General features: G+C 36.4%; 1 protein-coding gene across 1 annotated transcript in view; it reads left to right on the top strand.

Annotated features, from left to right (window-relative positions):
- Positions 1 to 26,281, top strand: part of CFAP47 (cilia and flagella associated protein 47) — a 261,050-nt gene that overhangs the window by 188,541 nt on the left and 46,228 nt on the right. The window contains exons 55-57 of the mRNA XM_066545467.1: positions 2,288 to 2,392; positions 3,962 to 4,118; positions 11,036 to 11,131. Coding sequence (XP_066401564.1) covers positions 2,288 to 2,392; positions 3,962 to 4,118; positions 11,036 to 11,131 — 358 coding nt within the window. The remainder of the gene's footprint in view (positions 1 to 2,287; positions 2,393 to 3,961; positions 4,119 to 11,035; positions 11,132 to 26,281) is intronic.

Genomic DNA, 26,281 nt, shown 5'->3' with positions numbered 1-26,281 from the left:
TCCATATCTGTGGAAGAGTTATTATTCTAAGTAATGTGAATGTCTTACACCAAAATTACTCAATATTTAAAAATCTTAGTGTTAATTTAATGATGTAGTCTTAGTCTATGCCATCCTGTCTTTACCTAGTTTTTCATTTCATTACAAAGTATTTGGGAGGAGGGGGTTCCTACTGTGGTTCTTTCTTCATTTGTAGGTCTTCATTTGATAAATGGGTCTGACTAGTAGGTAGGAACTGGACTGCAAATGAAAGTTTAATTAACTGTTATGGCAGTAGTCTGATGAATTACTTTAAAACTTTCTCTCCGAAAAAAGAAAACAACAATTCAAGTTTGGTGTGTTAGTGGAGCACACCTGAGCTCAGTCCTCTCTTCTGCACAACCTACCTCCCACTGCCATCAGTATGAATATCTGTTGTTCAAGGTACACCAACATCCCTGTCCCTCATTGAGCTGGTACTGATGACGAAAGATTTTTAGCTTTTTATATATTTTCCTATATTTGTGGCTTTGGAGACTGCTAATACATGGCTGTAGCTTCTATTACTTTTCCAACCCTTTTATCCCTACATTTTAGAACAATAAACTAGCCTTCTAACTCATTCCTGAAATACTGTTTAGTCTTATTTTCAAGAAGAGAACCTACCACAAAGACATTTTGTTTTCAACCAGAATCTGAGAAGACACAAGAAATGGGGCAAAGAAGCCCCTGGACTAATTCCAATGGGGCAGTACCTGGGGTAAAATTACCTAACCAACTGCTCTTCTAATCAGAAAATATTTGATAGCTATACTAATCCAATAACCTTATAAAAATTGTAGAACTACTGTATTATGTGTGCATATTGCCATATGGTGCACCCTGAAGGCCTTTCAGTTGAGGATTTGCTTTTATATGTTATCATTTTAACAGTGTTTGGAAGGATGGGTGTTTTGTTCCAGGAAACTCTACCTTATAAGTACACCCAGGAGATAACTGGCAAGAGCAGGAACAGCATGGCTCCTGCCTGCGCCGAGCTGTGGGATGGCAGGGAAAGCCATGGGGCAGTGAGGAAAAGCAGCAAAGGCTTGGATGAAGGATGGGATTCATCCATCTCAACAGAGACTGGATGAGGTCAATGACCCAAGACAATGTCCCTATGGGGGGGCTGGGGACAGGCCAGGCCTTGCTTTGTGGGGACAGTGCCCCCAGACCCCCCGGCCTGGCTGAGCTGTCCGTCCATCCGTCCATCCATCCATCCATCCATCCATCCATCCCATACCAGGGTAGCGCTAGCCCAGCCACTGATTGGCAGAGTAATCCGTCAATCACACACTGGGGCAGTGCTAATTGGACTCTGATTGGCCAAGTGACTGGAAGGCTCACCTGGGGGTTGGGCCAGTGAAGGCCGTGGAGCTTAAAAGATGGTGCACACGTGAACAGTGCCTTCTGCTGGAGTTCCTGTTTCAGTCATGCTGAGCACCAGGAGTTGGTAGTTTTATGTGTATTTTGTCTGTTCCAGCTCTTGTAGGGTGTTGTTTTGACTTTCGTTTATTGTAAATTATATTCATTTTATGAAACACAGGTTAACTGCTCATGATATCAATTACCTTTTTATCTCTTCTTAGTGCAAATGTTATTTATACATATATAGTATTAAAAGGCTAATACCTGTTTTTTTATTAAAGAAATAGTCCTAGTAATTGTTTATTCAGTGATTCTGGCTGATCACACTAAAAGCATTAGCATTTTTATTCTTCATAATTCAATTCATTTACTGCTTATCTGCTTCTTGAAAACAGATATTAATCCGTTGTAGTCAGCTACTTTGCTTTTGCCTATGCAATTGAGTCTCAAGTAGAATACTTGAGGTGAAGAGAAAACCTGCGACATTATTTAGTGTTGGTTTTGCTAAAGGTAAGCAGAAGAGAGACAAAACATTGGTTTATTAAAACCTGGCATGTATTTCCTTTCTAAGGCAGTTTGTGTCTGTGGGGCTCACTGTGATAACCCTTCAGTGCCATCACACCACAGTGCAGTTGGAATGGTGTTTGAGAGCTGCTGCCCGTGTCCTTGCAGCAGTTGTAGCCCCAGCCCTGGAGCTGCAGGGCAGCGGAGGTGCAGGGACTGTCCCGGCATTGTTTGCTGCAGTAACTCGCTGGCTGAGAGGGGGAAATGCATCTGGTGGAACACATTAATCACATACACATCAGCACTGTTGGTACAAAGCACAAAACAGAGACTCAAAAAAATTGATTTCCTCTCCCTTACCCCTCCTTTCTTTTGCTTCTTTCTTGTGTTTGCACAGCTGGCTATTCCTCCTCATTCCACCAGTCAGCTGCCTGTGAGATTCTGTCCCTCTGCCCTTGGAAGACGCAATCACAAGGCAACAATAACCTTCAAATGCTCAAAGGTATGATAATGTGCTTGTAGCCACAACACTTGGGATTCAGATTAGATAATATTTATGATAGGCAAGGAAGTAAGAGATTCAGCCTGTAGGTCAAGATGAAGTTTAGTGACTGGATGCATAATGAAAGAGTAAACGTGATGTTAAAAACTTATAATTTGTTTTATCCTTAGTTTTACACAGAAATTATTCTGTTTACAGTATTAAAATGTGACATAATGGCCTAGGAGATAGAACAGGTAATGAATAATTTTAGCTTGCTCAGTAGTGAGTTCTGCTAGTTTTAACACTTGAAGACTGACACTTCTTAGGAGTGTCACCTCTGTAATTAAATTTCTTGGTGTTTTTCCCAACCTCCCCAAAATTAAATTCCTTCATTTTTTATCCAATCTAATTTTTAGAAGATCACACACTTGAAAAAGTGAATTCTTCTTTTAATTTTATCTGAAAATGTTTTTTACTTTGAACACCTTAGAATTGTTGACTTCTTTTTTCTCTGTGAATTTTCCTGAAGTTGAATGAGAAACTAGTAAATAAAGAGACATGAGTCATCAACATGACCTACTAACTGTTTTAAATTACAGCTGGAATAAAAAAGAAAAACTGATACTACAATGTAAATGGTAATATTTCATCATGCAAGATGTGGTTAAATGAAGCCTTTGCTTTCTGTGCAATTTCCTCTCTGTATTTTTTCTTTTGAGTTTCAGATATCCTACAACACTGCTGACCTGTGAATTATTCCAGTTGAGTGCTACCAGCAGTTTTCAGTAGTGTTTTAAGCAATACTAAAAAGCAAATATTCTTTTATATGAAGAATACAAATACTGAAGGAAGTCATGTGGTAATTTTTTGTCCTGAAAAAGTGTGTTGAAAAGACAGGTTATTTGCAGGTGGTGTTGGCACAGCATTTATTTTCAGAATCTCTCTTAAATATTTAGTAAGGATAAAAACAAGGAGACAGCAATTCTAATATGAATAGTATATATCCAAGGTCAGTTCAAGAGGACACAATGTCCTTCTCTGAAACCTGATGGTCCACAGAAATTTTAGATCTACTATTTCTTTCCAATATCCTTGATTTTTCTGTGTCTAAAGGTTAATGTTCATTATTATCTTTGGAGTAACACTTTTAGCTTGTTGTGTGATTCTACTGCTGGCCAATCAAAGAATTATTTTCTTTCTTCCTTTGTCTTCTGGAGAGAACTTCTCACTTAATCTGCTTTCAGGTTTTAATATATGTGCTTTGAATTCTGCTTTTGCAACTACCTACATCTTTCCGTTCCCTACACTGAAAGCTCTGAGCAGCTGGATGGAAGTTAAATACTTTGTGCTTGAAGTAGTACAGAAATTAAACACAAAAAGGAGATGTGAACATCTCCTAGAATGAAAGTATTGATTTCCAGATAGCAATACTTAGAGTAACAACAGCATGAAGAATGAAAAAAGAAAGCAAAAATTAAAGTTCACTTATAGCAGAGACACAGAACAGCAGAAGAAAGTTGGCAAAATATTTTAAAACCTACAGCTCTGATTCATCAAATAATAAACAATGGCATGTTCCATTCGCAGTTTGGAGAGCGGATATTTCACCTGACAGGGTCTGGAGTTCCTCCTGAGCGCATGGAAACCACCACCACCAGTGCCTGCATTGGAGAGTACTCCTCTGCCATCATATCCTTCAGAAATCCAACTGCTGAGAATGTGGTGGTAGATATCCTGCTGGCAGGTACAGGGATTTGGAATTTTTTTTTTTTTTTTGATTGGGGGAAGGAGTTTAAGCTCCTTGGGTTCCATTAGAGGTGTGAAAGGGATGCGATTAAATTTTCCTCATTCCATTTTTTGGCAATAGAATTCCTGTGTATCGTCCACATCCACCCTGCAAACTCTGTAGAGTGTGCTGTGGGAGATAGGGAAGAGCACAAACCTGTAACAGCTGGGCACAGAAGACTTCTTAGGTCACACAGCCTCATGTGGATGTGCAGCTGCTGTCTGGCTCTGTACTGCACTGCAGCACTTTGGCAACAGGAAATTCTGGGATGTGTTTTGGTAGCTGTGCCTAAGCCACATAACTAATGCTTTGCTTTTGTTCCTCAATCAACTTTAAATATTTTATATTACTTGGTCAAATTCTGGATAACTAAAGGAGTCAGTAAGAGAGCAAGGGCAAAACATTTTTAAAGTTTTCTTTGGTATTTTTTGTATTTTTTTTTTCTTATGATCTTCCAAGGAAGTATGTTTCATCAATATTTTCAAACATGCTTTAAAGGATAATATGAGATCTAGTATTATCAGTGATCAGCAAGTAACTGTCCATACTGGGATTTCACAAATGCTGTAAGAACTCAGGTTCTAAATCCCACATTCTCACTGATGACTAAAATTTACTCAGTCAAAAAGGAAATTTCACTTCAAGTGCATTAGAAGGCCTTAAAAGGTTCTCTGAATCTCTGCCTACTTGAACATAACATGTAGGTAGAATCAGAAAACAGGTGCCAAAGCATGTCCTGGCATCTGCAAATAACAAAAATTGAAGATAAACCTTCCAGTTTTATCTTCATAAATAAATAAATGTAAGAGAAATAGCAAGAAAACTATAAGAGAATAATAAAATCAAGCCTGTTCAAAGGTAAGTTTTAAGCCATGTTTACACACTCATGCTGTGATTCAGGGTTTGAGACACATAGAATAAGTGAAGAAATGTGATTTTAAAAAACTGTAGATTCATGTTTTTTGTTGCATTAAACTCACACTTTTTAATCCTACTTTCTGAATATGAATTAGAAATAAAGAAATACAGCTTTGTCCACATACACAGTTCATATATGGGGGATCTTGGAAACATGTTTACCTAAAAGGTCAGGAGCGTCTTGGTCTCATGACTAAACATTCTGTACTTTTGTTGACCAGGATTTTTTGTCAGACTTCAGTGCAGTTTTCCCTGTTTAACTGATGAAATATTTCCATTTAGGACTGTCACAAAAGAGAGTACTATTTGTAAATTACCTGATCTCTTGTGAATTTCAGTTGATGTTCTCTTCTGGAAAACATTGAAAGAAGCAGCAGCGTGCAAAATATTCAGTGCTTACAGGCCAAGTGAATCATGGCCAGGATCTTGGGGACTTTACCAGAATTCAGGTGCTGAGCAGGATAGCTGGCAGAGAAGGGGCGGGGCTGGAATTGAGAAACAGAATCTTGTCCAGCTTCCTACTTATCTGGCATCTAGGTGTCCTTAAGTGACAAGGAGCACTGCACTCAGAGGCAGGTGGCATTCAGTGCAGGTACACAAGGCTCCAAAGTGCTTCTCACAGTTAGAAAAGGGAGGTAAATGTTGACTACACACCACAGGAGCTGCTCTTGGGCAGTCATTCTGATTGTGCAGCCATTGCTTCTGTAATCCAGATGGAAGCTGGGAGGGTGAAAGCTGCAGCTCTGGTCTGAGGCAGTCAGGAATTGTGGAGGTATCTCCCTGGCACTGCAGTGTGAAGGGCAGGAGCCTCACCAGCAGGATGAATGCTGGGGTAGGTGACCTTCCTGCTTGGAGAGGGAAATGGGCAGCCTCTAGGGGAGTGACAGGCTGTGGACTTAGAGCAGCTGGAGGTATTCAGATCCACAAATCCAGGTGAAATTCACAATGTAATAAAACAGTTGGCCAATATGATTGTGAGACTGTTGTTTTCTATGAAAGTTCATGTTGATCAGGAGATTTTTCTGTTGACTGGGAAAAGGTTTTGTTGTTTCTTCCTTTGAAAAGTGATAGAAGTAAGACTGGAGGAGCAGTAGGATGATCAGCCTCACCTAACCCCTGGTGGGGTCATTGGACACTACTTCTGCAGTGTGTGTAGCCCATGATCTGCATGTTCTCTTACAGTCCATGTCCAAGCCCATGAAGGTTGAGAAGGTAATCAGCAGTAGTCAAATGGATTTCTTAAGTGCAAATCATGATTGACAAATGTTATTGCCTTCTGTATGGAAGTGAGTGATTATGCAAATAAAGGAGGAGCAGTGAATGTAATATACTATGATTTAGTAAGACTTTGTCATTGTATCCTGTAACATTCCTGTTTGGAAGCTAAGGAAGTCTAGGCCTGATGAACAGACTGCTGAGTACCTTGGAAGCTTGGCAGAACTGTTGGTCTCAAATGGTGGTGATCAGCATCTTGGCATTCAGCTGCTGGCTGGTAATGATCATTGCACCCCAGGGGTCAGCCCTGGGGCCTGTATTATTCAAGACCTTTATTAAAGACATGAATGATGATAGAGATTGCAATGTAAATTAGGGAGAGGAACTGACATGATGGATGGTAGAGCTTCAGTGCAGAGGTACCTTGATGAATTGCTGGTGTACCTCAGTTTTGAATTGCTTTGTTCATCAACACATCATTCCTGGAACAGCTGAAGACAAAGTGAACTTTTACATTATTAGTAATGCAGTTTTCATGCTAAAATGTTAATGCTTTTTAATTTTCCCTCACTCCACCTGCCCTGTGTGCTTATCTTAGCCCAGACTGTGTGAATTAGAAGTGCTGTGAATTACTAGCTCTGTAATCCATCCTATTTGACCAGGAAATAACTGATTATATAAACTTTTGAAGTGTAGGAGTGCATTTCATCTGTGGTATAAAGATTCCTGTTGCATCTCATAAATGCAGGATGCTTTATTCTAGTGGACAGTGCAAGCTGGGATTCTGATTTGTAGAACAAGAGCAATTCAGAGATGCAAACTGCTTGTCTTATTGAGAATAAATCTAGTTTCAGGCAGCACAGTTTAGTATTCCATTACTTTGAGGTATAATTTGCAAGAATGCTAATCCAGTGTGCTCTTCACAAAATAATGGAGAAGAATAATCAAACTTATCTGTGATGCAACTTAATCAGGAAAATTATTTATAGAGCTTAAATATTGCAACTAAAGCCAAGTAGATTGTGATATTCTGAGAAACAAGAGAAACTGCATTGTTTAATTGTTTTAGTGATAGAAGTCATCTTTCTAGCTGTTGAGCATGAACTTGTCCAAGAGAGTTGTTCAGAAATAGTGACAGAGACAGAAGTATCTGGCTTAGACAGTGAAGGACTAATGTTTGTTTTTATGCATCAGAAGTTTTCAGTCTTCATTTTTCTTTACCCATCAGTAGACCTGACATCATGATGATCTAATGTTTCTCTGATCTGTAGAATTACAAAAGGTCATCTTTGGAAAAAAATAAATTATATACTGCAATTCTTATGAAAGGATAATCATACCTGTCCTTTAAAGTCTGTCTTGAATTTTTAAAATGAGATTAATTGTAATGTTAATTTTTGTAATTCAGTTGCTCTTGGTGACCTGTACATAAAGTTTGTTTTGTTTTAATTACAACAAGATAGTTGATTTATGTACTCAAGATATATTTAGATATTGTTCATTCTATTATTTGCTTTGTAGAGGAATACTTAACTGAAATTCTTACTTCCTTCTTTCCAGAGGAAGAGAAATCTAGTCTTATAAGCGAAATTTTGGATGCACAAGTTCAGTTTAGTATTCCTGGCCCTTACATATCCTGAGAACTATGTCAAGCTGACTGCTGGTGTTACTGGAGGCCAGAAAGAGGGTGGAAGAGGGGAATCAACAGAAGGCAGTAACTCTGAAATCAGTGACATGCCTGACTGGTCTTGATCTTTAGAAATTGTCTTTTAGACCATGAGCCCCTTCTTACAAGAATTCAGCGAGTCAACATTGAAAACAGGGCATCTTGATTAAGGTGTAACTGAAATAAGCATCAACATTTATAGATTTACTTCACGCTTTAAAGAAAATTACACAAGTTATCTCTCTTATTTTCAAGTAACATTCCACAGGCTGTTTCTGCCCTATATATATATGTGAAATTGTGTTTAGAATGACAGAGTTCAGGAATTAAAATAGACATTAATTGGGAATTGTCCTATCTGGACCATTTCTGAAGCTTTCATTTCCATTTCTGAGGCTTTCTCAAACCCAAGAGCATTATTCCTCAGAAATGTTTATTTCTGTGAATTTTGACTGCTGTTTTAGCACAAACCAACCTCTATTTGGGATAATTATAGAGCAAGTGAAACTACTAATACTACCACTGTGGACCTCTTTAAACTAGGTATTTTCTTACTGAATTTAATACCAATAAGTTTTCTTCCCAGGATTTAGACCCTTCAATGCTTAAATGTGCAGCTCTATTTCACATTGACATTCACAGCTACATTAAGAGTAGTAAGTAATGTTTATTTAACAGCAGGTGATTTTCCCCAAAATGAGCCAGTGACCAGAACTACAGAGTATACAAACTCTTGTCACAGATGGTTTAGCAACCTGCACTAGTTCAGCTGTTTTAGGTTGAATGATATTGCTTTTCTCTAAATGCCAGTGTATAGTTTTTCTACTAAGAGGTTTTTTGGAAGCAACAAAAACAATATAAATAATTGAAACTACTGAAACCTCCAGTGTAACCCAGAGTCCACAGAGTTAACCTGTATAAGAATTATCCCAAAGTATTAGCATTTGTTAATACCATAATGCTTTATTTCAGTCAGTGTGGACAATTTATTTCATATTTTCAGTGGTCCAAATATATAGTTCAAGAAAAAAATTGCAACAGCTTTTATAGAGGATATTAATTTCAGAGTTTGAAGGGCTGTGCTCAAGAAAAGATTAAAGCTACAGCAGTAATTAGGAATTGGATAAGGGAGGTGGATTGGTTCCTCTGGAATCCAGTGTTACCTGGAGTAGTAAAACTGATATCTGTGGCAGTGTATAAGATTGCTTTTTGAAACTTTTCCTATGTCCAAGATAAGTCTGCATTCACAGTGAGTTGGCTGCGTCATTTCCCATTTAACGATTTCCAAACTGGAATTGCAACTTTTTAAATGTTCTTTGCAAAAATGTTTTTAAACTGCTTTCTGGGACTTTGTGCAATTGAACTAAGTACTCTAAGACAAGTCTGCTACTTGGTCATTTTTCCTTCAGACAAAATATACTAGACTAAGTATTATTGCATATATATATATATATATATGCAATAATACTTACTCTAGTCTAGTCATATATATGTCGATGTTAGAGTGAAATACTAAAGATGTGAAGAAATACTAGAAATACTATTTTTAGTCATTTAGTCAATTTAGAATACAAATGCTAACATCACTTTGTGTTGATTCTGACATAATTCATTATTTTAGCTACCAATTAAAAAGATAACGTGCAATGTATAAATGCAGCTCTGAACTGATAAATGCAATTTTGATGCATCATGAAGAATAACCTAGTGCCTTTAATTTCATACAGTGAAACTATATATTTCAGATAAAAAAAGATCTTGAGATTAGTTAGCTAATTGTATGAAAATTACTTTTTAGCTGAATGTGTAGAAGGATATAAACTAAAAAAAACACCCCATATCTTTTAAAGTTTGCAAAAATCTTCTAGAAAGGGAAATTTAAGTATTCAGCTTATTAACATCCTGAAAAAAGATAGAAAATAATTCTTACAGAATAATAAGCATTAGAGAGGAAGATTTCACTATAGCCATGTTTGCCACTGCAGTCTCTCAGGTCAGGACAGAAGATGATACAGTTGTTTTATTGCTGCATTAAAATGAGTGTGTTGGCTTTTCTTATGCACCCATCATTTAATATTTGGCAAAGGCCTTTCAATTCTTTTTTATTTCCTCACAGTTTGCACATCTTACTTTGAACCTCTAAGCTGGTTTCTGAAACCTGAAACCTTGTTCTTGAGATTAATTAATTTTGGGGTTGTTTCTCTTCTTCCAAGAGCCAAGAATGACAGTGCCAAGAGAGCTGTTCTCTGCCTTCCTGAAGGTCTTTGATTGTTATTCTGTTTCTTAAAGCTGTGTTAACTTTGTTCCATAACCCCAAATGACAGGCTTCCCTGGCTGTTGTATGAGTCCTGTGTATCCCATCCTCCTGTCAACAGTTCATCATTTAGTGTTACCACACTTTAATATGACATATTATACAGATGTGGTCAATCTGTTGGTCTCAGGTTCTTGGAGTTAGCTGCTAGACATATCTCCTGCAAGGAATTGCCTTTGGTTCCAATACCTGTTTATAAAATTGGACTTCAAACTAGTTTTTCCTGTCTTATTTTTCATTTATCCACAACATTGACAGTGGTCAGTGAAACAATCTAAATAATGTCTAAATCCTCTGTCTTTATGAAGGGATCTGTTGGTTGATGCAGTAACTTGCCAACAAGAAAGCAGTTCTTGTCTGCAGCTGTATCTGTACTGCTGTCCTGAACTTGCGTCTCTTACACTTCAGGTCACCATTGGCTTTCATTGCTACTTGATTTTTTAATTGAGAAAACAGTTTATTTTGTAATCTCTAATTGTTATCTAACTGAAAACATTTTAAACTTTGTGTTTCTTGATGCTGTTTTATTTCATTTTAATTCTATTTAAAAAGATATCCATATTGTATCTATACTTCACAATGAGGAAAATGCTGAGAGAAACTTGAAGCAGAGCAGGATAAAAGGAGCCATGTGCTCCCATTCAAGGATGTATTTTGTAAAACCTGTCTGTGAAGCTGTTTCACTGGGGAAATTGTTCCAGAAATTTTGAATTCTAAATGGGTTTCCACAAATAATTTCTTTTTTTTTTTTTTTTTTTTTAGATCAGGGGCTGTTGAATGGGCATCTGACTGCATCTGTCCTGTCCCAGGCCACCTGTGAGGAATCTGTTTTTCATCTTCTGGTTAAACAACCACAAGGTATGCAGCTTCTTAACCCTTAATATATGTTTCAATTATTCTTGTTACTTATTTTATCAACTTAATCTGTAGCAAGTCACAGTTTCCTAGAACATGAAGTACCAGAGTGGAAAAATATGTAATTTCTAAGAAAATAATTTTGAAAATAAATTTTCTGTAGTTTGACGGATCAGTTAAGAAAAAGAAGAGGAAAGAAATTCCAAAAATCATAGATGGAGAATTTTAACTGCTTTTAATATTTACCAAATTAACAAAAAATAAAATTGTTTAATTCCAAATACACTTACGGTTCTCTTCAGCCTTTTCAGTCACTTTAACTCATTTTTGTTTTGTTCACAGGGATTGTGTATTTTTTTGTTGTTGTTTGTTGTTTGTCTGGGGTTTTTTAAGATAATTCTAGTCTGTTGTTTCTGGGAAAATTTTCATGGGAAAATACAGAAAACAGTACTTTTCAATTAAAAACCTATCTGGAAAGAATTAAATTATTCGGTTTATTATCCTGAATGAAATTTTAGGTGTCATTTCTGGTCATATCTGATCTGACATGGGATATGAAAGGATCAAATTGCCTTTAGTGCTGTAATTGTACCAAAATTTATTTTTGACTTGTATATGATAATTGATTTATTTGATTTATCTGGTGTAATTATAAGGCTTGGATTATAACAGCAATTGCATACTTTAATGATTTAAAATGATTAATTGCTGAAGTTAGAAGATAATTAGATTTCTGTAGCTATTTTAAATATTTTTCCTAGTAATTATTTCTATTGATTACTTCTCAGATATGCTTTCTAATTTCAGAACACACAGGTAAATTATTCATATCTTCAATTTTTTACAAAAGAAATTAATTTTCTTTGCTCATATCCCCCACAAATATATGTGAGCATCTGTTTTATGTTAATATAGATATCAGAATAAGACATACCATTTATTGAAGAAATAATGTCTATCTCACATTAAAGACCCATGTTTAGAAATATAAAATGAGGATCACTTGTTTACAATTTCATACAAAAAAATTGCCATATGCTATGATTTTCCTGTAGATGTACTTGACAGATCTTTATTTTGTAAAGGATATTACAGACATAACTGTTCCCAGCAAGGAACTATTTTTGTTTTCCCTTCTGGAAGCTTGCTATGCATCAAAACATTTCTAGGGATTATAGAAAGAAGAATTTGGAAGAACAAGAGGTGTTAGAATTGATCTGCATGTCATGTCATTTTTATATATATACATTTCTCATGGTTTCACCCCAGCCAGCAGCCAAGCCCCAGGCAGCCACTCACTCACTCTCCCACCAGCAGGATCAGGGAGAGAACTGGAAGGGTAAAAGGTGGAAAACTCGTGGGTTGAGATAAAGACAGTTTGATATGGAAATTAAAAGCCACACAAGCAAAGCAAAGGAAACCAAGGAATTCATTCACTGCTTCCCAAGGGCAGGCAGGAGTGCAGCCATCTCCAGGACCCCATCACAGCTAACAGTGACTTGGGCAGACAAACCCCATCGCTCCAAACATCCCCCCTTGCTCCTTCTTTCAGCAACTTCACACTCTGATCCATGATGTCCCAGGGTCTGGAATATCCCTTTGGTCAGTTTGGGTCACCTGTCCTGGCTGTGTCTCCTCCCAGCCTCCCATGCACACCAGGCTCCTCACCCGTGTGGCAGCAGGAAAAACAGAAAAGGCCTTGGTTCTGTGTAAACCCTGCTCAGCAGTAACAAAAACATCCCTATATTATCATCACTGTGTTCAGCACAAATCCAAAACACTGCCCCATACCAGCCACACTGAGAGAAAAATTAACCCTACCCCAGCCAAAACCAGCACACTTTACACAGACAAATACAAAAGCTGTGACTTTTGCCATGACCTTATATATATTTTTTCCACAGAAGCAGTGAGGAACTGTCCAAAACAGTCTAGTTCATGTACACAGTAAAACTGAAAGTGTAATCCCTTCACAAATACAATACGAGAACAGTGAAGCAATCTTTAAAAGTTGTACTTTTTCCTCATCTTTTATGTCTGAAATATCTTAATGATGTGATCAGTAGGTGAAGATCAGATTAGATGCAGGTGTTATTGCCTACCATTATTCCCTATAAAAAAAGAAACAATATTTGGAAAATGTGTTGGAACTAAATATTCTTGATGGACTTGCTGGAATATGATTGCTAGATCATTTTAGGAGCAAAATTCATGCTTATGGAAAAACTGTGCTTGTTGCTAATTAATTACTTGTTTTTCCCTCGCTCCCTCTAAAAGCTGGGGGTAGAAATTCAGAGATACTGAGATAGTCTGAGAATCTAGGAGACATTTTTTCATCATCCTTTCACAAGAAATCCAAAATACTAACGCTGCTGTGAAATTGGTACAGCAGAGTATCCTTTTTCCCTGCCCTGGATTCCCAGTAACACAAACTCTGTCACTTCACCCAGCCCTCAGAGTGAAGGTTTGATCTCATTTTGTATTCAATCTCCAGTCATCCCATTTTATGGCTTAGCTGCTCTTCTGGGTGATCAATCAATAAGCTTCTCTATTGTAACCACTTGGTGCAGCACCAAACAGGAGCAGTGAGCAGGGCAGTTGGCTGAACATGCTTTTTAGATATCTCTGTCCATATTTCTGCACAAGTTCTGTATTTTAAAACTTCTATATTTTAAGCTGCCATGTCACCTGTATCATGTTTATCTCTTTCCCCATGGGGAACTCCATGGTTAACGCCTTAATTTTTTTCGTCTAACTTTGGTTTTGTCTAAAATGTATGTATTTGTTGACTTTGCCAACCACTTAGGAAGGAAAGATGAAATATATTAGAAAAATGTATTTAATGTGAGACATTTTCCAAAAAGCTGCCTGCAGAGTAAAACCAGTTGATGGCAATCAAATTTGAGATACTAAAATTCTGTGAGTGCTCTTTGGAAGCATGTTACTATTACAGTTTCATATTTTATTCATCATTCTTTGAGAAAGCATTTCAGCATACTTCTAATGTCATGTACAGTCCACTGTGATTACAGATAATTTGACTTTTAAACTACTTTCACCTAAGAAATGGCATAAATTTTGTTCAGGTCCTCAGGCCATTTCCCTAAAAATACTAGATTTCAAGATTTGCTTCTTGAATCCTATACTTATTTGCATCTGCTTTTTTCTTTCAGTAACTTTGCATGTGCAGTCTTTTTTTTCTTATTATTGCTTTCAAAGGCTGAAGAAACAACAAAACTAACATACTTGGTTGCCCTGGTTGTCCTTAGTTCCTCTCTGTTTCTTTTCTAATGCCTTCATTATCTCAAAATGACTTGAAGAGCCAGAGAAAAGGAAAAAATGCTAAAGAGCTGTGAGAAATATTTCTTCATTCTAGCAGACTATTTTGAAAACACGTTGAGAAACACAGCTAGCATTCCTCTTCTATATTTTAACTGCATTTTATGACCAAGGTTTGGTCCCTCACAACAAGCAGAAATAATTTTACACTTTATAAGTTCCATCAGAGGTTGTGTTGAAGGCCACCATCAGTGGCTCCAGCTGATAGTGTTCCTCCACCTGTGGGTATATTCACTTCTTAGGACTGCAAATCATCTTTTCTTCCTACTCTACTGTCTGTAATTTTTGGGAAAGGGCATAGTTTGTTAGATCAGGCTGCCTTTAACATGTCAGTTTTTTCTTATACCCTACTACTACTTCTGTCCCTGCTCCCTTGGTGCTGTTAGGGCTGGTTTTGTAAGAGGCTCCAGGATTAACTCCAGGGTCAATTCTGTGCACAAAGTCAGGCTTAACTTCAGTTCTGTTATTTCACTGAGTGTTGAACAGAAGCTGGCTGGTTGGAGACTGCATCTAGATGGGGAATCACTGGCTGTTGGATATCTAGTATAGAAATTTATGGTCTGTGTGTCCTCAGCACTAGTCTGTCAGAGAAAGGTTTACTGACAGGCTGTATCCTGTTGTAGATTGGTGATTGTCCCTGATGGTTGGAGGTGCCATGGAGTTGGTGGTCACTTAACTAGGAGTTTCCTGAGAATATTTTAATGCCATTTTCACTGGATTTGTCCTCTGAGTGAGAAACCTGCCTGTTGTCTTCCTTAAGAGTATGAGATTCCTTCCTCCCAGGATCACTTTTGGTGTGGGCATCTTTTGCTGTGTAGACAGTGACTTTGCAAGCAGGATTTGTGTAATTTCAGAATACACAGATTTGTTTTATGGTCTGATACGTGCAGTATACAACCAGGACTGACACACTGCTAGGGTAGGTATTACCATGATCAGTATTCCCAGTGAGACATGGGATGTATCTTTGCTGCCCAGGTTGTCATTAGTCATTTGAGGCCAGGTCACCCTTTGTCTTGCAATGGGTTCATCCATGATATTGCTGGGTTGCCATCTTCTGATTCTTTGGGTTTTTTCCATAGATTTTTTTATAGCTTTTCACTTCAGAACTTTTTTACTGAGTCCTTGAGGTACTTCTTAGCTATTTTGTCACACTTTATGACTTTTCTCAGTAGAATCAATCCAAAGTAGTGGTGCTCTGCTGTACCCAGTTAGACTCTGCATCAGTGACAGCTGAACTGCTACTCAAATGATTACATGTGCTCTTGAAGAAATTGCTGTTTATGCTCTCCACAAAATAGCTTTCTTGAAGCTATTTTATTGTGTCTGTGCTAGACACAATGATTTCCCTTCCTGGCCCTCTTTGGATATCTGTCTGAATGTCTGTTCCTTGTTTGAACCTCCAGCTGGCATTTTCCCTCATTCATTTTTCTCTGATGTACTATCATGGTACCTGGAAGCTTGTACAGATGTAGATTTGCTTTGTGAAATTTCCAGCAGAAAGGAAGGTGTGGGATCTCTGCCTAATCCATGCACATGGCATTTTCCTGATTGTTGAATCACCCTGGCTGGCCTCTCCCCTGTGAAACCATTCTGAAAGAGCAGTGTCCTCATGTTACAGCTGACAAAGAAATGGGGTGTCATTGCTCAGTCCTGGGACGTGACAGCACAAATGATGTGGTCCAAGCCACATTTATCTCTAGAGAGATGTGCTGATAAAATCAATGAGTTGAAGCTGGTGGCATTCCTGACTGCTGGTTGTGTCTGCTGTCGGCAAGGAAAACCTTAGAGAGCTCTCTAAAGCCACAGCTGAGGCTGCCCTCACATAGGGAAAATCAGTAGGGAAATGTTTGTGGCGTGTTTTAAAGCACTCATGCCTTCTAGGATAAAGAAGGACAAAGCTTAAAGATTTTTCTTTGTACTTCTCTGCAATCTCAGGCCATACATATTTTATACATGTTTTTTGGCCTGTTATATACCCTCTTTTTACCTTTGAATTTTACTTTCTTTATGGATTATATATGTAAATATATGTATATATATGTGTATATATATATATATAATATGTATATATTATATGTATATATATACGGATATTATACATATTATATGTATATATATTATATGTATATATATAATACATATAATATATACATATTATATGTATATATATACGGATTATATATGTAAATATATGTGTGTATATATATATATATATATATATATATATATATATATATATATATATATATAAAAATAGGTATATATATGACAAATCTTTATATTTATAGTTTGCCAGGAATCCATTCTAGTGAAATAAGTAAGGAAATGAAGGCAACACACTAACAATAAGTAAAAATTCTCAGTTACTGTTCTGTTAAAAACAATCCTGTCAATTGAAGGAGTAGAACAGTTCATTCCCTTGACTGGGTAAGGAAATGATTTCTCTGTTTCAGCATGCTCTCCCGATGTTGCAAAAGAAGAGAAAGAAGATATTCAGGATGCAAATAAAAGAAGGGAAGACATCAGAAAGGCAGATTTTGCATAGTCTCACGTAGATGCACAGAAGAGTTCCCATGTGGATATATCATGAAAAACAGATTTTCAGGCTATAATTGCCTCACAGATTTTAGCTAGGCCATGCAGTAGTTTTCCTTCAGAATACCATGATTTGTTACTGAACATCCAGAGTACAGTACTTCAGAGCATTTAAACTATGCAAATCACCTCAGGGGAGGCTGTTATTTCACATTAGCTTGGCCTATTTCTGTATTTAAAAATATCTGCTCTGTTGTATAACTTGATAAGCAGCTATCTTATTCAATTTCAATAGAACTAGAAAATGAAAAGATGATTAATTTTGGCTTTGAATAGCATATTTCTGGTAATCAATTTGATAACAGCTGTTGATGGACAAGATGGAGTCAGGATGTGTCCTTGAATAAGACAGAACTGCTTAATCATCCCCTCTTCTATTCTTGATTCTAACCTTCACCTGTTTAGGTCATAAACCCAGGGGAAACTCCAGAGATACAGATTTGTTTCAACCTGTAAATTACTCAGTAAGTCTATGTCTAGCTCTAAATTGGCTATAAAAAATTATCTGCACTAATCTTTTGTTTCCAGCAGCACATGCACAGTGGGGAAGTTACCAGCAGTATCGATCAGTTGTGTCTTTAGGGAATTAAGAGGCATGATTTTCTGGATATCTGTTTTATTTCCATTTTCCCAATCCTCCTCTGCTCTGGGAACAATGACATCTCTGTCTCTCATTAATTCATCAGTGCAAGATGCTTCCCCATCCAGGCTGGACCCCAAACATACTGTGAGGAATAGGTTTCCCTCCTGCCCTAAGCTGGCTGGTTTGCTGAGAACTAAAATTGTTTATTTTTCTGTAGCTTTTCTTCATTTCTTCATTTGTGTTTCTAAGCTGACTTTGCTTATTTATCCAGCTGTTGAGTTCTGAGGAACATTGAAGATATGTTGGAGATGGTCATCTAACCTTGCTGAGGGAGGATAAAAGACTAAAAATGAAAGAAAAAACAAAAAAGCTCACCCCATCCTACTGGCATTGGTATTGATAGAAAAAATGTATGGAAATTTTTGAAAATTACAAATTTTTTTCCCATAGAGGTTGAAAACAATTACGGAATTCTTGAAAATACTCCCTTAACATTTTTAAAATGAGGAGGTGGGGTATGTGTAGGAAAGAAATTGAACCTTTTCTGTAAGATCATTTGGAGATGGAAGAGCATGATGAAATTTTAAGTTTTTCAAAAGTAGGTCTGAGGGTTTGAGGGAAAGAAGAGCTAGTTGGCTTGTTTGTTTGTTTTAATTATTGTATACTTTCCAGCAGAGAAGCCAATTTGAACTCACCTTATTAAGTAACTGTCCAAGGTGCAGATTTTATTTTAAAACATAAATTCTAGAAGGCATTACTGAAACTGACCTTTCAACTTTGAAGTTTTATGCCTTAAAAGTGCTTGATAATTACACTGTTGAACTAATGTTCTTTTATCATATACTGAGTTTTTCTAGAACATTTTTTGTCAAATGTTTTCATTGATTGTTTTTTTCTTTTAGTCAGTGAAGAATGGGTGTCAAGTATAAGACAGAAGCTAAGAGAAAGTAAAATTATATATATTCATGTATATATGTAGTATGCATTCAGTAGTTAAACAACAATTTTTTATCCATGGTAGTAAGAGAATTCTCAATATAGTGGCACACACTTTAAAGGCAGGAAACCATTGAGGTTTTTCTTAATCAGAATTTGGCTTGCAGAACAATGTGTACTTCAGCTTGATTTTAAAGGTCTTCTTTCCCAAGTGTTAGCTTTTTACATATCTATGATATTCCCTGTCCTGACCTTTTTCTTCTCATTCCAAGTATCATGAGATGCTCTTAGATGTCCAGGCTCCAGTGCAGTGTGAGAAGTCACTGGCACAGGTATTTAGAAGATAAGGGTAAGATGATTTTGCAAACCCTTGGTACTCTATGTAAGTTCTATGAACAGCAGGATGTGCCTGGAATCTCTTTTGGAATTCTGTGCAATGAAGCAGAGACTCAGGTGAGTTACACAAGAGTGTCTCTTTTTTTATCTTGTATTTCTGTAAAACCCAATCACACAAGTCAAATTTATACAATCAGGTCATTCCATAATTGTCCTGCCAAACCATTAACTTGCTTCTACACATTTTCCACAGCTCAATAAATTCTTTTGTCTTCCTTCTCTCCTCAGAGTTTTACAACACTTCAATAGATACATAGTTCTGTTGCTATCTGAAAATGTTGTGAGTTATAATTATGTGAAATCTCAATCTGAATTGCAGTCAGGAGCAAACTGAAAGGAAAGAAGAGGGTGGCTTTTTTAACATTATTTTTATTCATTATTTTAGTCTCAAAGTTGTCAGGACTACTTGACTTGGTTAGGAAAGCTGTCAGAGTGTTCTGGGCATGCAGATGTGCATTTTCTCCTTCTTGGTGAAGTCAGTGTTGCCTGAGCTTTAGTTTTGCACTGTATTTGATAGCTAGATCCAACATTTTTTACAAGTAGCAGAAAAGGTCCTACTGAATGAGGAGATTTTGCATTTAAGACAGTCTGTGTTCTCTTCCCTAAACATCTCATAATAAAGTTTATATACTTTTAAAAGAATATGTTTGGTTTTGTGGTAGGGTCTGTGATTAATTGAAATAAGAGCTGCTGGCAGTTGGATTCACAAGTCAGATTTTTCATTATAGGGAAAGATGCATTTGGGTTACTCAGTCTCAGCTCAGTAGCATATTTGAATCTGATGAATTTCAGGTAGGTAAGACAATCCCCAGACAGCAAAGAATTTAAATTAAAACATCTGCTTCACGTGCACTGTAATTACAGAGAATGTAAATGTGTATTTCAGGCATCAAGTCTAACTGCTGTGGTGTGAATAGAGGTGGGACTATTTGTATGGCTAATTGCTTTGATAAATAATTTGGTATGCCCATAATCTATATGTTCACCTCAAAATGATATATTTCTCCTTGTTTATAAGATATAACCAGGAACAATAATGCTGTGGCTCAATTTCTTGCCAAATGGGGTCTTTAAAGCTGTTCTCTGAAGGGGGGGGAATAATTTAATTAAAATGAACATCATATTCTTCTTACTCTGCTGCTTTCATTCTTCCCTAGATATTTTGCCATACTATTACTAAGATTAACAAAATATTCAAAATATTTTTATGGGAAAGATAATAAATTATTCACAATCTCATTAAAATTGATATCTCTCAGTTACCAGGGGGAATTTGGATTCCCTGATTTACTTTTCTGTCACAAAGCCTCAATGATTAGGCAGGGCCTGTTTTGTTATGATAAAGCCATTGGGATTGTACCTGCCTGAGTGTATTTGCAAAAAGAATGCATCTCACTAGTACCACTTCTCTCTTCATATAAGTCTCAGCAAAAATGTAACTTTATCTTCTCTGCCTTTTATGATGCATACAGGATCTTACTTTCAGCTTTTACAATATTTATGTTAAACCCTTCTTGTTTACCTGAAGATCAGGTTGATACCTTCATCATCCTCACTAGTCATCAACATTACTAACAATCCTGCATCTTACAATAACATTTAGGTTTAAACAATATTTATTTCTTTAAATACATTGCTGATACCAAGCTCAAAAAATCCATGCAAGCCCCAAACAAGCTCAGGAAAAAGGAAATCTGGACACTTTTCTCTGTTTGCTGTGTGTGAAAGGCCAGGGTGGGCTGTAACTCTGACCCAGACCTGGCCTTTATTTCAGTGGGATGCTTTTTCTGCCCATAAGCCATAGTAAGTCAGTCAACAGAGGGGATTTTGGTCTTAAGTACTGAACATCATTTGTGTGTTTTTAGAGAAATGCAGAACCAGGACTTACATTGCAAATAGCTGAAAAGTGTTTGAATCATGACCTTTACTGTATGAAGGAATAATATCTCACAACCACTGAAGCATGCAGCACAAAATTCTTCATTGAACATCAAAGTTTATCTTAACAATGTACATAAGATGCTTTACTACACTCATAGTCTAGTATCACATATTTGGTCTAGTACCATCTGTTGAGTGGAGGGAAATTAAGCTAACTTCTTTGCACAGTAATTTAAAGGGTCATGAGAGCATTGGAAGAGGGTTTTACTTTCTCAGACTCCTCTTGCTAGAACATTGTTTTTATCATGCAGTAGTTTATGTTCAAGGATTTTGCTCTTTTTACTGTTAATATACTACATTAGGTAAAATCTGTGTTTGCAAAAATATTCAAAACCGCTGAAATTTATATGGGTAGTGAAGGTGGACTGAACCTTAAGTACTTTCTGCATTCACATCTTGTTAAGGTACTTAATAATTTTATTTTCACATATCTTCTCTTATTTGAGAGAAGGAATTTAGCATTTTATTCATTTTAAACCAGGGAAACATTGGTAAAGGTGTAATAAAGGTTTTCCCTTACTAAAGTAATGGTTGTTTCCAAATAAAACCCAGAGGCTTGAAAGGTAAGATTCTCTTTCTCATAATCATTTGGTGAAGCATTGGGAAAAGAGATGTTCATACAAAATCCAAAAGGAGACATAGAATGAAAATTATCCCATGTAATCATCAAGAGGTCTGTGAAACTTCATGATGTGACTTTCTTTTATCTCTAAATTGGAGCTATTAATTGCCTCTTTAAGGTGCTAAATTCAGTGTAGTTAACTTGAGAGGTTTTTTTTGTAATAGATGAACTTAAAGAATGCAGATCATGGTTTTTGATTGCCTTGTTCGCCTGCTTGTGTTATAAGAATGTTTTTGCACTAAGGGGAAAACTATAGTATTGCAACAATTTCTGGTCTTGAATTGTCTTTTATCTGATTTCTTCACAAGCACTGAAAATCCCTTATAAATTAAGTAATTTTCTCCTTCAGAAAGATACTAAGATAAAACAAAGATTATATGCCCATAAAGATTGATATCTATCAATTACAGGTAGCATTGCCTTTTTCACAATAAGTGCCAGTAATTTGTGCCAATCCCTGAGGTTTGTAACCTTTTTTATTACCTCTGCTGCATACTACCAGCAGAACCCAAAGCTTGAATTGCATGCTGTCCTCTTAGGGGCTGTTCCAATTCCTTTTTTTCTAGCCATTGTATACAATTTTCTTTTTTCCATTAAATAGGAAAATAAGAATTTGATTGCTGGAAAGAACTGTTTTTCAGACCTGTGTCAACAATGTGTTTTCTACATGCACAAACAAGCAAATCAGTTTTATCACACATAATAGCACATGACACTAGACAATATAATAGCTTGTCAGTAGCTGTTGAGGAAATTTTGGATAATCCTTATCTTTCCAGCTTACTTTACATCCTTTCAAATGAAAAATCACAAGCAGTATCCTGTTAATCTTTTCTTCTTACTGATTTATCCCTTTTTCAAATCAAGAATTAATTTTTGTGTCATTTTTCTTTCTTTGATCTATAGATTTACCCAATTCTCCCAACTCTGAATTAAGTGGAAATGCCTTTTTTTTCTGCTTTCTGGTACCTCTACTTTTTGATGCCAATCTCATTGATTGAAAAAAAATGCAGGGTTTTTTTTTCCAACTTCTTGAAGCCTATTTACTTCTAGGGTCCTTCTATTTGATATACAATGTTAATTAGCCTGGGTTGCCTTCTGCAGTTGTTTGTTCATTTTGCAATAAAAGCATGTTTAAGTGATTCAGGATGAGAGGGAGAGATTCAGTGATCCCTAATTACTTAACTGACCAAAGAGAATTTTGGTGGCAATTTGTTTGTCCTGTCTCTCTAAAAAGCAGAATGTTGGTGATGAAGCATTCAGTGTCACAGAAAAAAGCAGTGACTGAAAACAAGTCAGTGTTATTCAGTAGACAAATTAAAAGTGAAACCTATTTTTAACAATGAGCTTAATTAACTCTCAGAACAATTCTCAATGAAACGTGGAGGATTCTCTATCGCTGACAAGTTCTAAATCAAGTGGCTGTGGTTTTTTCCTAATTAAATTCTCTTGTTCAAGAAGAGTTATTGAGAGTGAACCTTGATTTTTTCAAATAAGTTCTTTCTATGTATTGAACTCAAATTAGGTGATCATAATGACTGAAATATTTAGCTGTGAAGAAACAAAAAAAGATCTCTGCAGAGTTCTGCATAATCAAATATGTTTTAAACATGCAATAATACAATCCAAAAAGGAAAAAAAATACTTTGAAGTTTCTGAATTAAAATTTTCAGAATTTCCATTATATTATTTTTCTATTCTTTTACTACATCAGGATGAAAACAGGGTCAAGAAGTCAAGTACCATCAATAGATACAAACTGTACAAGCTTTCTTTTCTTTACTATTGTAATCTATTGCCTCTAAAGAATCAGCATTGTAAGTTTTTTGGTCATTAGTCTATATAGAAAAGGAATGTATCTAAACATTAAATTAAATTTTGAGACCAAATATATTCAACCAGGAAAAGCTATAGATTGTCGGAAAATGAACTGCTGTTTTTCTAACTTTTTTTTCTACTCTTCTCCAACTCCTTGCTGCCATGTATCAGAAAATAAACTTCTATTTTTTTCCTTTAGATTGATACCAAATGACAGCTTGTAAAGATCTGTTCCTTGTCATCTTTACACACAGGGTTTTTTCCTCTGCCTTTTCTTCACTTCGCACCTATGACAAACAGCTGTTGGGAAATGCATTTGTCCCTACATTTGTTCAGTGTTTGGCTGCAAATCATTTGTGCCTTGAGCTGCTTTAGACACTAAACCATATGGAGAGAAAAAAAGGCTTAGATTTGAAGGCTGACAGCTTGTTGTTTTGACAGATTTAAAATGTATTATCTCGATTAAGTTACTTGCATGAAAATTTTCATTCCCAGTTATCTCACCACAAGTTATTGTCAGAGGAGGTTACAGTTACTGACCTAAAATGTCTCCTTTCTATTCCAGAAAGGTGTTGTAGTTTTATCTCTGGCTATATTTTAACTAAGTTTTAGAAAAGAATCAGAAATTATCCATTTTCTTTCTTCCTGAATCAAGAGAAAACTGGTCTCTTACTGCGAACTCAATCAGTTTGTGAAAAAAAAATAAGTAAAAGCTAAATTTTAGACATTTGTTTTGTATTTTGTGTGAAAATAAAGTAGTCATCTTGCCTTCTGAATTTTGGCTGATAGTGTATCATTTGGTTTCCATGGGAAATCAAATGGTTTCCATTTCTGGATTCACAGAGAGGTACAGGATCTGCAGCAGCCGCCCCTCCTCAGAAACACTGCAGCTCCCAATTACCATTGAGTCATCCAAAGGCTGTCTTCTGTATGATTCACAATCATCCTGACACTGTCAAGTAATTTGAGTCCTTGATCCCTTCCAGCATATCTTAATATTAATTTCCACTTTTAGGCTTAATTTTGTTTGGTTTTTTAATCTAGTTCATTTCCTACATGTTCGCTTCTAAACATTTTGTTCTTTTTCATGAGGCCCTCAAGTATATCCCTTCATATTAATCTCTGAATTTCAGAGGTCAGCAGCTCATATATTTATTGGATATTTGATTACTGTTTGCTCTAAATTACAGGTGCAGGGGTGATTTTAACCTTGTTCACACAACAGGAATCAATGCACAGTCCCCAGTCATGAACATGCTAATTGTACTTATGGCTGGAAACTCATACTGCATTTCAACCACCCCTCAGGGGACCAGGAGAATTGTAATAATTACCATATTAAGCACAGAAATTTAAGGGATAAAATATTGTGTTACTTGAATGAAGTCTTAATGAAATTCAAATATGATCTGTAGCCATACCCGAGTCTTGACAAGTGAGCAGCCATGTGTCACATTCACTGATCCGGCATCTCCCAGGTCTTTGTAGCAGGGTTAAAATATTTCTGGATATTTCTAAACTGATGTGTCCTAACATGGTGTAATGATTGAGTAGCAGGAATGTACATAACCAGAATGTGAGATTGCACTGACAATAAAAGATTATATTGTGTAGACATGTGAATTTTCAGAGTTTGAAAAAATAGATTCTGTCAGAAATCATTACTTGTTAAAAAAAGAACAAGTCAATGTGAGTTACTAGTTTGTCCATAAAAATAAAAAATATCACTGAAGTAGAAAGGCATTTGACAGCTCAACAGAGTTTCTTGCTAGAGAATATTGCAGATGGGGTTTTTTTTCTGTACTTCCTCTAGGGACAAATTATTGTTCTGTGATGGTCTTGATAAAATCTGGAGCAGGTTTTGCATGTCAATAAGAGCAGTCAGAACACAAGATGTATTCTATGAATTGTCATCCTAGAGGTCTATGAGGCCACTGCAGTCAAGTCAGCACTCTTTCCTAAAAATAAGATAAAATCCAACAGCAGTGACATCCAGGCTATTTTTTGACTACATTTTCTCCTGACGAATGAAGTAATCAAAATGACACCCTAATAAATAGGAAAAAAAAGTGAAGGGTCATGTGTTCTCAGGCATTTTCTATTCCTACATAAAGTTTTATGACTTGAGTCCTGCAATCTTGTTTTCAGAGCCCATGATTTTTATCTTTTCATTTTCACTTCCATAGACCACAAGAAATATCTTGAACTTGTAACTGGCATTAGGAAGAGAAGAATGCTTGGTTTAAGTACCAAGTTGTCTATGGCTGTTGTTAGTGTCTTAGGCTATTTCTGGGTGAAGTCCACATTCTCTGAAGACATCAGCTCCTAGCTAAGCCCCAAATGCTTCAGTTAAATTGCAGCAATATCCTGGCTGACCTTTGAATATTTTACCTGTAAGGACAAGGACAAAGAACTCTAGCTGAAAAACTGTGAATAGGAGAAAAGTTTCATTTAAGGGGCCAACTTTTAGAATAGTTTAAGACTGAAGCTGCAGCTCTAAAACTGGTGCTCTGCCTAGGGATTTTTAATGAAATAAAAGAATTTTCTTTTGTATTTTATTTGCTCTTCTTTGTAAGTAGGAGCTTGATATATATTCTCATTTAAGGCAGTTTTATTTTCAGATGGAATAATCAATGTAAATAGTTACTTCAGTATTTTGGAATCTGGAGATTACCTGCTGACAAGTGTCATGGTTTAACATTGATGCTGGCATTGCCACATGTTTGATTTTAGCTTGTTGCACAAAAGTAGAGTGGGTCAAAAGGATACAAAAGTGGAGCAATAAAAATATTTGTCTAATTTGGGAGGCTAGGAAGAAGTTACTGTTAGTCCACTTACAACAATAGTGCTGTTCATAACTATGAAATACATGTAGCATGCTGTGGGCTCTGTCATTCACTGAACTACTGTTTTATGACGC

This window comes from Molothrus aeneus, chromosome 2 (genome assembly GCF_037042795.1).
Source record: "Molothrus aeneus isolate 106 chromosome 2, BPBGC_Maene_1.0, whole genome shotgun sequence".
Taxonomy (NCBI): domain Eukaryota; kingdom Metazoa; phylum Chordata; class Aves; order Passeriformes; family Icteridae; genus Molothrus; species Molothrus aeneus.
This window is presented reverse-complemented; position numbering and strand designations above follow the sequence as displayed.